This window comes from Brassica rapa, chromosome A03, assembly GCF_000309985.2.
Source record: "Brassica rapa cultivar Chiifu-401-42 chromosome A03, CAAS_Brap_v3.01, whole genome shotgun sequence".
Taxonomy (NCBI): domain Eukaryota; kingdom Viridiplantae; phylum Streptophyta; class Magnoliopsida; order Brassicales; family Brassicaceae; genus Brassica; species Brassica rapa.
In genome coordinates, this window is record NC_024797.2 from 27,988,257 (window position 1) to 28,001,998 (window position 13,742).

At 35.3% G+C, this 13,742-nt stretch overlaps 3 protein-coding genes across 4 annotated transcripts; all 3 read left to right on the forward strand.

Annotated features, from left to right (window-relative positions):
- Nucleotides 1-95: 95 nt before the first annotated feature.
- LOC103834362 (protein BOBBER 2) lies at nt 96-1,729 on the forward strand (the record flags this gene model as incomplete). The annotated part of the gene is made up of 1 exon (XM_009110428.3): nt 96-1,729. A coding segment is annotated over one exon (945 nt), but the record flags the coding sequence as incomplete, so codon positions are not given.
- A 2,583-nt stretch (nt 1,730-4,312) lies between these two features.
- LOC103834357 (protein BOBBER 2) lies at nt 4,313-5,558 on the forward strand. Its single transcript, XM_009110424.3, has 2 exons — nt 4,313-4,752; nt 4,885-5,558. Exons 1-2 carry the CDS (start codon nt 4,389-4,391, stop codon nt 5,391-5,393), a joined length of 873 nt encoding a protein of 290 aa, XP_009108672.1. The 5' UTR covers nt 4,313-4,388; the 3' UTR covers nt 5,394-5,558.
- Nucleotides 5,559-5,777: 219 nt separating this feature from the next.
- On the forward strand, nt 5,778-13,742 carry LOC103834358 (histone-lysine N-methyltransferase ATX4). 2 transcript variants are annotated; one of them, XM_018653467.2, is made up of 23 exons: nt 5,778-7,326; nt 7,400-7,455; nt 7,537-7,729; nt 7,811-7,936; nt 8,039-8,107; nt 8,195-8,263; nt 8,353-8,438; nt 8,526-8,618; nt 8,718-8,853; nt 8,945-9,047; nt 9,141-9,240; nt 9,317-9,441; nt 9,693-9,838; nt 9,989-10,093; nt 10,261-10,325; nt 10,473-10,686; nt 10,751-10,837; nt 10,923-10,982; nt 11,074-11,163; nt 11,250-11,336; nt 11,418-11,492; nt 11,576-11,676; nt 11,785-13,742. In XM_018653467.2, the coding sequence occupies exons 1-23, from the start codon at nt 6,703-6,705 to the stop codon at nt 11,873-11,875; spliced, it is 2,901 nt and encodes a 966-aa protein (XP_018508983.1). In that variant the 5' UTR covers nt 5,778-6,702; the 3' UTR covers nt 11,876-13,742. The 2 variants fall into 2 exon arrangements, with proteins under 2 accessions (XP_018508983.1, XP_009108673.1); XM_009110425.3 differs by having other exon boundaries at nt 7,537-7,661; nt 7,848-7,936.

Here is a 13,742-nt window from a genome sequence, read left to right on the forward strand (position 1 = left end):
TGTTGCTTCCACTATAAATACACAAGCTTTATTTACTTCATTGGCATCAAGTAAATTTTATTTACTACACCAGCAAGAAACCCTTAAAAGCTTAACGAATACCAACGGCGACCATCTCTGAGATGCAGGAGGAGAAACCCTCGTTGCCGTTTAACGCAAGCTTTGACCCTTCAAACCCACTAGGGCTTTTGGACAAAGTCCTTGACTTTATTGGGAAAGAGAGCTACTTTCTGTTGAAAGACACGGCGGATAAAGAGATCGCCAGTGCTGTTACGGCTGCGAAGAAGAGGTTGAGGGAAGCCGAGGAGGAGGAAGAGAGCTTGACGCCCCTTGAGAAGAAGCTGAAGCCTACGGAACCCATTGAGGTAGAGAAGCTGAGGAAGGAAAGCTTGGAGCCTACGGAACCCATTGAGGTAGAGAAGCTGAGGAAGGAAAGCTTGAAGCCTACGGAACCTATTGAGGTAGAGAAGCCTAAGGAGAGGGAGTTCACGTTTGGTGCCATTCCTAAGAAATGGAATGTCACGCTTGGTGAAGTTCCTAACAAAGGGAATGGGCTTGATTTTGAGAAATACTCATGGACACAGGATCACGAGGAGGTCACAATCACCATCCCAGTACCTAGCGGCACCAATCCACGGTATGTTACCTGTGAATTCAACACGTACCGTCTGAAAGTTTGTCTCCAAGGGGGGCAACATACAATCATAGATGGAGCACTCTTCGGTGCTGTGAATCCTAACGACTGCTTCTGGTATCTCGAGGATGAAAAGGTCATATGGGTGCTCTTGAGAAAGCAAGACTGGCATGGATGGTGGAAATATTGTATGAAAGGGGAGCCTGAGATTGACACTCAGAAAGTTGACCGGAAGAGCAGTAAACTGGATGAACTCGACCCGGAGACTCGCAGTAAAGTTGAGAAGATGATGTTTGATGAAAGGCAGAAGCATGATTTGAAGAAGAAGTCCATGTCTCAGAATCATTCTCTAAGAATGCAGAGAGAACCATGGTTCTGGAGGAATCTTACGAATAAGCGTAAGTAGTAATATGATTAGGACAGGATAACAAGTTGTTGGAGTTTACTCAAGTGATATGCTGATTATATATGTTAGATCTTGCTCTAAAAATTTAATTATATATAGGCTTCTTTGATGCTGCTCTCTATAGTTTGACCGTATGAATTAACAGTTGACGTGAATAACTTTTGACTTTTGATAGATTGTGAATGTACAGACAGCAAAGGGTAACGTTTTAAAAAAAATGGAAAATGAGACTGTAACACAACATTGACATCTCTAGAAGTGTAATCTTCATTAATGTTGTTTTGATTTGTTCAATACTACGAACGATGAGAGAAAAATAACTGTTGGTATAAACTATAAACCAATCTAAAGCGTTATGAAACGGTACAGATCATTTCTCTGATTGGTTTCAACTATAAAGCGTTTTGTTTTCCAAAAACCATTTTTCATAGAATCAATCTAAAGCGTTTTGTTTTCCAAAAACCATTTTCATAGAATCAAATTTTAGCTTTTAGTTTTTATTTTAAAATAGATTCCTTAAAATTTAGAAAAAACTAGTTTTCAAATTTGTTACCAAGTTATCAATAAAAACCATAAATCAACTTTTGTGAGTTTTAATGAAATAAACGATTTTGTTTTGTAGAAAACACAACAATATTTTCATAAAGATAAAATTCTCATAAAGTTTTTGTACATAAGATATCACATAAACAATAATGTTAAATAATTTATTTGTGTTTTGTTTCTGTAAAATAAATGTAGATATATGTATATAATATTAATTAATTGTAAGCAATTAGTTGTGAATTTCTATTAATAATTATTGAATAATTTTAATAACTATTAGACATATTAAAAATAATTAAAATTATAAAAAATTATGTTTTATTAATACAATACATTATATTAATTTTGAAAAATAAAAAAATAGCCATTCAAGTTTAAAATTTATTTAAGAAAATTTATAAATAGTTTCAAATTTTAGTATTTTTAATTTTTTTTATAGTTTATAGATATTTTAAGATTATATTTTAGTGTAATATGCAAAAATTAAAAACATGTTAATCTATTTTTATTTTTAAAAAATAATCACTATATTTTGATAAATTTTAATGGTAACTTCTTGATATTTTTTTTTCTATTTTGTTGTATCTTAAAATAATGTATTAAGTATTTTTTGGAAAAAAATTAAAACTAAAACTAAAAAACTAAATATCAAAATCCCCCATATATTAAAGGAGAAACATTTGAAAACTTGTAACCTCAATTTTGTATTAATTAAAAAAGACCCCATGCTTAGGTGTCACTCAATTAGGTAGTCAATTACATTCAATTGAAAAACAAGTAGGTCCATATTCGAATTGTATATGTTGCTAGATACATTCGTTGGTCAAACTATATGATATGATGATATGTCCTTTATTTTCTTTCCTTAAATAAAACCTATGGAATTACCATAAATGATTAATATATATATGACAATTAATGATTCTAATCATAAAGATTTGATAATAATTTATATCTCCTCCATCATTTTTTGTTTAATTTTTATATTATAAAAATAAATTAAACAATTAAATTAGCTATAAAATTAACTTTAGATTTTTTCGTATATGTTATATTTTGAATTTGAAAAAACTACAATAAATGACTAAATCTATTAAAATTACTATGTTAAAATTAATGATCAATGGTTTAACATTTTTATTATAAAAAGATACACATTATTTTAAAACCATATGAGAAAAAAGTATCATTTAATAATAAAACAAATATATATATATATATATATATATATATATATATATATATATATATATATATATTAAACTATATACCATATAAGATTACATAAATATTTTACTTTCAAAACTTTCAGTGAATTTTCAAGATAAAACTCACATGTAAGGTTCCAAAAAAATATAAATTTAAAATATAATTTTACAATAGGATATTAAGACATGATAAAAAACAATTCAAAACCAACTTATATCCAAATTAGGGCTGTTCAATATGCTAAAACCGAAGAGTATCGAACCGAACAAAAATAGATAATATGGTTTTGTTTTGGTATATATCATACAAACCGAATGAATGTGATTTTATAAAAACCGTAGGATTTGGATATGGTTTGATTTATAACCGATTAAACTGAAACATGTAAATATGTATATATTTATAACGACGCATGAATATCTATTTGTTATATGAGTTGAACTATAATTATAATTTGTAAATCACTTGAATCACTTGATCTATAATTACGTAACAATTTACTGCAACTGAGGCTTATTATTTTCTTAGTCTTTCTTTTTTGATCTTTTTGCTTTATTTTAACTGTAACTAAATTGAAGTAAAGAATATAAATTTGATGGACAACAATTAGTTGAAATTATTTACAACTTTTTTTATCTTTAAACAAACAGAGTTGTGTTCAATTGAAACATATTAATTTGATGAACACTAAATATGAAAGAATAAAAAAAAATTTCTTTCATGCTTCTGTTTTGTTTTTTATTTTTATTTTCAAAATTTAGAGCTTTGATATTAATTCTAGATTTGATTATTTTATTAGATGATAGAAGCATTATTTTTTGTTTTTATTCTTTTATTTAAATATATAATATTTTTTAACAAATGAATTTTTGACAACATGACTCTAAAATTCGTATAATATATAATATGATCTTAAACTAAGTAATTATGTTTTTCGGTATAAAACCGAATAAACTGAAGATAGACGTATATAAACCAAATCGAACCGAATTAAATATGGATTTAGAATAGTAGTTATATTTTACTAACCGAAATACCAAAAAAACTGAACCGAATCGAAACCAACCCGATATCCGGATTAAACACCCCTAATCCAAATGAAACCGAACTTTTGTTTCATTCTCCAAATATAATAAAAATAACAACTTCATCCCGCGCAAGGCGCGGATCTTATCCTAGTCTAAAGATTAAAACCAAAACTAAAAGTTAAAATATAAAAATCTGAAAATCAAAAACCAAAATCTAAAAGCCAAAAACTTGTAGAAGAAGCACACACACACAGATTCTCATTTAGGGATTTGCAAATTTCCATACTATATAATTGAATGAAATATAAAAGGCTTTTCTTTGACAAAAAAAAATCAAGAAAAGATTTTGAATAACGAAAGTTATATGAATATTGGAAAACTTAGATAAAGCTTTGGGAACTAAAGGAAAAAAAAACAATACAAAATCTGAAGGGTTCTTCTGGAACCTTCTTTTCTCGCCTTTGTTGCTTCCACTATAAATACACAACCTTTGCTTCATTGGCATCAAGTAAATTCCATTCTGATCTACACCAGCGAAAACCCTTAAAAGCTTAACAAAATACCAATGGCGATCATCTCTGAGATGCAGGAAGAGAAACCCTCGTTGTTGCCGTTTAACGCAAGTCTAGATCCTTCAAACCCACTAGGGTTTTTGGAGAAAGTCCTTGACTTTATCGGAAAAGAAAGCGACTTTCTGTTGAAAGACACGGCGGAGAAGGAGATCGCCAGCGCTGTTACTGCCGCAAAGAAGAGGCTGAGGGAAGCCGAGAAGAAGAAGGAGCAGAAAGATAGCTTGAAGCCCCTTGAGAAGAAGCTGAAAGAGGAGAGTAGTCAGCCCATGGAGGTGGAGAAGCCGAAGAAGGAGAGCTTGAAGCCTACAGAGCCCATGGAGGTGGAGGAGAAGCCTAAGGAGGAAGAGGGTCCCATCGGTAAGTCTTTCTTAGTGGTAATTGGATCTTGGTTCTGCTCTTAGATGGATAAAGTTTAGATCTTTAAGACCTTTAGAGGATAAAGTTTAGATCTTTACTGCAAAACTAACTTCTTTGTCCTGTTTGTTGCAGTTCCTAACAAAGGGAATGGTCTTGATTTCGAGACATACTCGTGGACGCAGAATCTCCAGGAGGTCACGGTCACTATCCCAGTTCCTAGCGGAACCAAACCACGCTCAGTTACCTGCGAGATCAAGAAGAACCGTCTGAAAGTTGGTATCAAGGGGCAAGAACCCATCATAGACGGAGAATTCTTCAACGCCGTGAAGCCTGACGACTGCTTCTGGAACATCGAGGATCAGAAGCTCATATCGGTGCTCTTGACAAAGCAAGACCAGATGGAGTGGTGGAAGTGCTGTGTGAAAGGGGAGCCTGAGATTGACACTCAGAAAGTTGAGCCGGAGAGCAGCAAACTGTCTGATCTGGACCCGGAGACTCGAAGTACGGTTGAGAAGATGATGTTTGATCAAAGGCAGAAGCAGATGGGATTACCGACGAGTGATGAGATGGAGAAGAAAGATATGATGAAGAAGTTTATGTCTCAGCATCCTGAGATGGACTTCTCTAATGCAAAGTTTTAACTAATCTTTTCCTTTGTTCTTCTTCTTTTAATGATAATCAAAATATTCTCCTCTTAAAACCAATTGTGTTATTTAATAACTATCATCTTATTGTGGCTTCTAAGATCAGACCTGCCCTTTTGGTTATGAGCGTCTATATCTACATAACATGTTCTTTCTATAACATTGACATCCTAGACTTCTAATCACTGGAGTTTGTTCAAAAAAAAAAAAGACTTCTAATCACTGGTTTGTTAACAGTATTGATCTCTACAATATGTACGAACACTGAGAGAAAGATGTTTGTGGAACAAATCATTTATAAGTCTTTGAACATTCATACCAAAACAAACTCCAATATGATCTGGTTCTCCTTGCTATATAAACGAGAAAAATAAAAGTTCCTCGGTTAATTTCTAAACCGGAAATCTCAGACAAGTTGTGTAATTACATAAACACCCTTCTGAAAAATTTGGTGGGAAACTTTTCAATTTTTGTTTTTGTTTTTTGTCATAGCTGCTTTCTTCCATAAAGCTGGCTCACCGGTGCACAACAAAGCAGACCAAACATTTATAAACAGAGGAACACAAAAGGAGAGAGTTGTGCAGAGAATAGTAGTTTTTGGCTATTCTCCGTAACTTTGTTCACAACATACGGGAGAAAATAAACAAAAGCAGATACAAGGATCTTGGAACGGAAACTCATATATATAAAGAAATGAAAAAGAGTAAGACTTTGATTTTGATAACAAAGACAAGATACACGATCTTTTAAATTGTGTCCGAGAAGACAAAAAAAAAAATGAAGGAAGAAGAAGAAGAAGAAAAAGCATGAGCTCTGTTTTTGCTTATTTAACCTCACCAAGGCGCATGTTAGCTAAAACCACAGTAATGTACACCTTCCTTCACGCTATTCAGAATGTGACGCCGTTCGTACAACCCACATATTGCATCTTCTTCTCTCTCTCCAACTCTGCCACGCTTTCTCTCTCTAAATTTTTCTCTCACCCAGAAATTAAAAAAAAAAACAATTCTTTCTCAGTTTTTGTTATCCAAATCATAAGAAAGGACTCTTTTTTCTTTATAAAAATTTGATCTTTCTGAAAACTGAAGATAGAGATAGAGCGAGAGAAGTTAGGAACGTCTCTTCTTCTCTCCCTTCCTCCATACAAATAAAATAAAAACTGCAAAGTTTGCGACTTTCCTTGTCAGAGAAGACGATCGACTTTCTCTTGATTCTTACTCGTGACATCGGAGAGGTAGGTTAGGGTTCGCGGAACGATTTGGGAAGCTTGATGCTCTGATTGTTGTTTCTGAGAAGAAGAAGGAAGATGATTATCAAACGGGAACTTAAAACCCAGATGATACCGAGTTTGAAACGGTGCAGACTCAGTAACTCGGTGAGTCACTCCACGAAGAAGAGGAAGTCCAACTTGGGAGGTTACTACTACCCTCTCAGCCTTCTCGGAGATATCTCCTCCGGGATCGTTCCAGGCGGAGGTCCGAATGGTTTCTCTACGAGGGAGGCTCCGTCTGGAGTCTCCCGTCCACCGCTTGTTCCGACATCTAGGGGGAGAATCCGTATGCTTCCTTCTCGGTTCAACGACTCGGTGCTCGACAACTGGAGGAAAGATGGCAAGAACGGCAGAGAGGGTGAAGTTGAACGCAGGAAGGAGAAAGCTAGTAGTAGTTTGAAAAGCAAGCAACTTGAGGCTCGTGCTTGTGTTGTTGTCAGAGAGAGGGAAGACGAAAGGGTTCAGAGAGAAGGTTTTTATGGGCCTGAGAACTTTTATTCAGGCGACTTGGTTTGGGCTAAGTCTGGAAGATCTGAGCCTTTCTGGCCAGCTATTGTTATTGATCCGATGGTACAAGCGCCAGAGCTTGTCTTGCGTTCTTGTATACCTGATTCAGCCTGCGTTGTCTTCTTTGGTCACTCTGGGAACGAGAGTGAAAGGGTAAGGAGAGAGACAAACTGGTTCTCCGGATATGGATTCTTTTGAATTTTCTAACTGTTTTTAATGCAAGCAGGATTATGCATGGGTGAGGAGAGGGATGATCTTCCCTTTTCTGGATTATGTTGCCAGGTGGGTTTATTTTAATTATATATTTATTAAAAAAGTGTCTTGATTGTGGATTAGAGCTTAGTGGCTAACTTACTGATTCAGGTTCCAGGAACAGTCTGAGCTGCAGGGATGCAGCCCTGGGAGGTTTCAGATGGCTTTGGAGGAAGCATTTTTGGCAGATCAGGGATTCATGGAGAAGTTGATGGATGATATTCACACGGCTGCTGGTAACTCGAGTTTTGACGATTCTTTCCACAGATGGAGTCATGATCTCAATAACAATGCTCCAAGCCAGGCAAGTGTCTCTCTGCCTATGAGTTCGTTGTACATAGGTTCCAGTTTGGGCAATGTATCTAATTAATTGTATTCTTTGCAGGAGTTAAAGAATTGCAGAAATCCACTAGCCTGTGCAGGATGTGAAACAGTCATTTCTTTTGAGATGGCTAAAAAAATGAAAGCTCTGACTCCCGGTGATCAATTGTTGTGTAAACCATGCTCAAGGGTATGCAGTGTCTTTTAATTCTGTGGTTTTGCTTAGTTTCGGTTTAATTGATGCAGAAATGGTTGCAACCGAGTAAGCCTACTTTGGTTGTTGTTGTTGCAGGTGAAAAAGTCAAAACACAATTGTGGTATATGCAAGAGGATAGGGAATCATTTGGACAGGCAAACCTGGGTACTAATGCTAAAATATTAGGTCCTATAGTAGTGTATAGCCTCAGGTTTTGGTTGTTCTTATTTTGATCATTTTATATCGGCATAGGTGAAATGTGATGGTTGTAAAGTTTGGGTACACGTAGAGTGTGACAAAACATCAGATAAACATTTGAAGGTATAATATTTTTTTGACTTCATCAAGGTTATCCTATTCCAATCTGCTTGCATGTGCTGAAACAAAAGCTCATTTGATGATCTCTGAAGGGTTTGGGAGAAACAGATTACTACTGTCCTACTTGCAGAGCTAAATTCAACTTTGAGCTATCAGATTCAGAAAAACCAAAGTTAAAGTAGGTCTCTCTTTAGCTTTTCTTATTGGTTTCACAATAACTGTCTTTTCATTGCCAAATTAAATTGTTGTGAGGTTTCTGGTACAGACTTGGAAAAGGCGATGGTGGGATGGTTCTTCCTGACAAGGTTATTGTGGTATGCTCTGGAGTTGAAGGAATCTATTTCCCAAGTCTCCATCTGTAAGTAGATACCTTTTCTTTACCTTTGCTAGGTTTTCAGGTTTCTTCTGCTAATTGATGTGCAGAGTCTTCTTCTTACAAAATGTTGTTTATTTACAGAATCGTATGTAAGTGTGGCTCATGTGGACCTCAAAAGAAAGCACTTAGTGAATGGGAAAGGCATACTGGATCGAAAGTAAGAAATTGGAAGACGAGTGTGAAAGTCAAAAGCTCAAAGCTGCCGCTAGAAGAATGGGTTTGTACAATTGCAAATCCTTCTGAGTTTTAGCTGTCTTACGTAAAAGTAAACTGACATTTATCTGCCGGACCATTCCCTTACCCCGCAGATGATGAAGTTAGGAGAGTTGCATGCAAATGCTACAGCAGCTAATGTTCCTAAACGACCTTCCATAAAGCAGAGAAAGCAGAAGTTGCGTGCTTTTCTGTCAGGTAAATTAAAGATAATGATATCCTGTAACATGTTGAAAAGCTTCGAGTGCCTTGTATGATGCTTTTGCTGGCTGTTTCTTTCGTTGTTGGCAGAGAGGTATGAACCGGTCAATGCGAAATGGACAACAGAACGATGTGCTGTTTGTAGATGGGTTGAAGACTGGGACTACAACAAGATTATTATCTGCAACAGGTACACTATAAAGGCGACTTGTGAAGCATTCCCATGTCATTGTTTAAGATGTTTGTTCTTTCTTTTTTCTTGTCAGATGCCAAATAGCAGTGCATCAAGAATGCTATGGGGCTACAAATATTCACGATTTCACCTCATGGGTCTGTAAAGCATGCCAGAAGCCAAGTATTAAGCGGGATTGCTGCCTCTGCCCTGTAAAAGGTATATGCCTTTCTCATTTTGTGGCGTTAAAATATTTCTTCTTAACTTATATGTGATACGGTGTTAGCTTCTTTATCTGAGTTCAAAGTGTCACAGCTAGTAAAACGCTTTCTTTTCTAAAAGTGATTGCTTTCCTGGTAGCACTTTTGCATAATTTCTCTAAAGATGGTTTTATAAAGCGCTATCTGTTTAGGCTTTATCCAACCATTAACTATATTCTTTGGTCCGACAAATGTTTTGACTGATGATAGGAGGTGCACTAAAGCCAACTGATGTGGAAACACTGTGGGTTCATGTGACGTGTGCTTGGTTTCAGCCTGAAGTATGTTTTGCAAGTGATGAAAAAATGGAACCAGCTGTTGGGATTTTGAGTATTCCATCTAGTAATTTTGTCAAGGTATGTTTTAGTGTTAGCTTATTGTGTTCAATTTTGGTTGGCACTTCATAACAATTCCATTATCAGCTGAGAGCTACAATGCAAGAAACTTTACTTTCAGATTTTCTTTTCTAAACTGATATGCAAGAAACATTTGTTTTGATGGCTTAGATATGTGTGATATGCAAACAAATACATGGCTCGTGCACTCAGTGCTGCAAGTGCTCTACGTATTATCACGCCATGTGTGCCTCCCGAGCTGGTTATAGAATGGAGGTATGCCTTAGTGTTTCTGATTTTTCTTCATTTCCTCAGACGACATTGATTTACCTTTCCTTCATTTGAAAGATATGAATCCAAATTGTTGTATACACATCATGTCTTGCCTGTTCACCTTTATAGTCTTTGAACTGAGAAATTGTTTACATGCATTATGTATGCAGTTGCACAGCTTGGAGAAAAATGGTCGGCAGATAACAAATATGCTATCCTACTGTGCTTACCACAGGTAAAATTGATCAATACTCTGTCTCTGCTTAAAAAAGCTGTGGTATTCTGATGTGTGGTTATGAATTATGTTTTTCCACTTTTATTTTTGGTGTGTAAGGCTCCAAACCCAATGCTGTTTTTAATTAACTATTGTTTTGGTGTGTAGAGCTCCAGACCCAGATACTGTGTTAATTATGCAAACTTCTAAAGATGTCTTCTCTGCAAAAGGTCTTGTCCAAAACAAGAAGCAAGGCGGTTCCAGGCTCATTTCATCAATCAGAAGAGACGATAAAGAGTCACCCGCAGAGGATACCGTTACATGTGATCCGTTTTCTGCTGCTCGTTGTCGAGTATATAGAAGAAATACCAATACCAAGAAGGTACTATCTTGTATCTTTTCCACAAAAAGCGCTATTTTTCACTAGGCTGATATTGGTTTTGTAGAGGAGTGAAGAAGAAGCTATCCCTCACCACACAAGGGGACCAAGCCATTATCCATCAGCAGCAATCCGAACTCTAAACACTTTCAGGGTAAAGAAAGTCTTCACGCAATGGTTATACTCCACTCTCCAAGTATTATCTAGATCTGACAGTTTTGGTTTTGTATTACGTGTAGCATGTCCCGGAGGAACCCAAATCGTTTTCATCTTTCAGAGAACGACTTCGCCACTTGCAGGCAAGCACTCTCTGGTCTTTTAAAGAGATTGCAGTCTTCAGGTTCTTTTTTTTTGGTATTAAATGTAACAAGTGAATGTTTCGTGTGACAGAGGACAGAAATGGATAGGGTCTGCTTTGGGAGATCTGGAATACATGGATGGGGTCTTTTTGCTAAAAGAATTATCCAAGATGGAGAAATGGTACGTAAGGAGTCCCCATCTATGAATGTGGGTTTAGTTCTATTTTGGGATGAGAGTGAATGATGAGAGACGCTATTTTGTTTCAGGTTATTGAATACAGAGGGGAACAAGTGAGAGGCAGCATTGCAGACTTGAGAGAAGCGCGTTACCGCAGAGAAGGGAAGGATTGCTATGTGAGTTCCCATTTTATCTATCTCCACAATTGTGTATCTTTCTCTCTTTCTAAGCAAGGGAAGGCTTTTGTGTTGTTGCAGCTGTTCAAGATCAGTGAGGAAGTAGTGGTTGATGCTACAGATAAAGGGAATATTGCTCGGCTGATCAACCATTCGGTAAGCACTTTGGAATGGGACTTTTTATGTATTGTTAATAAATTTGGAGACACTGAAGCCTAAACTCAAGATGTGTGGTGCAGTGTACGCCAAATTGCTATGCAAGGATAATGAGCGTAGGAGATGGGGAAAGCAGGATAGTTCTGATCGCCAAGGCCAATATAGCTGTGGGAGAGGAGTTAACGTACACTACAGATTTATATTATAGTATTCTTCAGTCTAAAGCTGATGATGTCAATGTCATACATTAGTTTAAGAGAATGTTGTTGTTGTTGTGTGTGTTGTTTGGCAGGTATGATTACTTATTTGATCCAGACGAGCCAGAGGAATTCAAGGTGCCATGTCTATGTAAAGCTCCCAACTGCAGGAAATTCATGAATTAGATTAGATAAGGTGCACATGATACAACATGAAGAAGAAGATAAAGAAGCCAAGCAATATTCTCCTTTTTTCTTATATATATATTGCTCAAGAAACGATATAGTTTATAGGTAGTGAGCTAATAAGTGACCCAACTCTTTATCCCTTTTCTGGCTCTCTGTATAGACAACTTGTTAGTTTCAGGAAGAATCCAGTTTTAATTATTCTTGTCAATGATGCATCTTCCTGAGCCTCAGTTGAGTTGCCTGGATTGGGTAATGAACCTATCTCCTCCGTCTGTTCTTATTTCTCTCTCTTTCTAGTTCACTGAATGCAGCTTCCTCCTCCAATTTCCAAAAGCCTATCCTTTTTTATCGCATGCGTCATGCAGCGATTTGTCAAAACTAGAGTTATTCCGGCCTAAACACGTTTCAGAAAAACATTATACTTTTCACTTTTGAATATAGTGGCATGAATCTAAATGAAAATGAATTTTTGACCCAAATGTAAAATATATTTTTTTGTCCTATCAACTAATTCGGTAGGTTTTGGATAAAAAAACACTTAGTGTAATAAAGTGAATTGGCTATCATACTGACTAATCCAAATTTAGAATATCTTCCGGTTAATATCAGGATATCCAAATGTTTTGTTACTGAAACTGCATGGACCAAGCTCAAATCTAAATTGGCTAAATGGCACCAATTTTTGTTTTCACATGAAATGGAGCCATGACAGACAGATTCACACCTTGTCTCAAATTTTACCACTAGACTACCATTTTGTTCATTAAAGACCTTTTTAAATAGACCAAAGAAAAAAAATGTAACGAGCATATTTAGTGGACTTTTTGACACATGGATTGCCATTCTTTAGGCCATTTCACCATCAAAGAGTTGTATATTGTGGAGCCCCTTTACAAAATCTGAATATTCTCTATATGAGTGGCCTACCTTCGTTTGACTCATCGTAAGAGCCTAAGACCGTTCGTACTAGTAACGAAAAGAAGACTGTTTCCTGTTTGTCCATCTTGTACTAAAACCCGTATTCCTAGCTTCCTACATCTCTAAAACACACACACCACACAAATTTTGATTGAAAAGAATCAAAGATATATCGACGTCTTGCTTATTGGCTTCTTAAGAGCATCTCCAAAAGGAACTCTATTTTGAAGTTTCCAAAACTCTATATTTGAAGTTTAAAGGTGTTTTTCTCCAAAAACAAAAATTCAAACTATTTAAACTCAAACAAAATACCATGTTATTTCAAAAAATGATTTTCGTAATACATATATGATCTATTAGTGGATTTTGAAGTAAAAATGGCTTTCCTCATTTTTACTTTGTAGATTACGAGTTAAAAGTTATTGAAATCGGGTAATATTTATACTTGTAAATACATTAGATCGGAACAAGAAACTAAAAGAGAAACAAAAAATATTGCTAAAAGACTAATTTTATTTTCGATGATATTGATACTCGTGAATATATTCGATATGAACAAGAAAGAATTGTACGAAAATACATAAAAAACAACAACAACAATTATCTTCAGTTACACAAAACATCTGGACAATATTTGAAAATTTTGAAGATTCCGGATCAAACTTACCTGACTATTAGTGTTGTTGTAATATTTAAATTTTTGTAATAGTTATGTCTTCATGTAATTTTTTAAAATCTTTTTGTTAAGTTTTTTTGTATATTATTGTTGTCTAAATCTAGCTTAAAATATTTTAAATCTTATTTTAAATTTTTATTTAATTTTATGTGTAAAATTTAAAATATGTAAACAAAATTTAAAATATTTATGAGATATATTTTTTAAGGATTAAAACAACAAACGGGAAAATATTTATAAATCATAAAGGTGATGTGTAATTGTATGAAC

Coding starts and splice junctions, on each gene's coding strand:
- LOC103834357 (XM_009110424.3), top strand. CDS start 4,389: ATGGCGATCATCTCTGAGATGCAGGAAGAGAAACCCTCGTTGTTGCCG. Junction 4,753..4,884: donor GGAGGAAGAGGGTCCCATCG/GTAAGTCTTTCT, acceptor TGTTTGTTGCAG/TTCCTAACAAAGGGAATGGT.
- LOC103834358 (XM_018653467.2), top strand. CDS start 6,703: ATGATTATCAAACGGGAACTTAAAACCCAGATGATACCGAGTTTGAAA. Junction 10,687..10,750: donor GAAATACCAATACCAAGAAG/GTACTATCTTGT, acceptor TTGGTTTTGTAG/AGGAGTGAAGAAGAAGCTAT. Junction 11,677..11,784: donor GCTGTGGGAGAGGAGTTAAC/GTACACTACAGA, acceptor GTTGTTTGGCAG/GTATGATTACTTATTTGATC.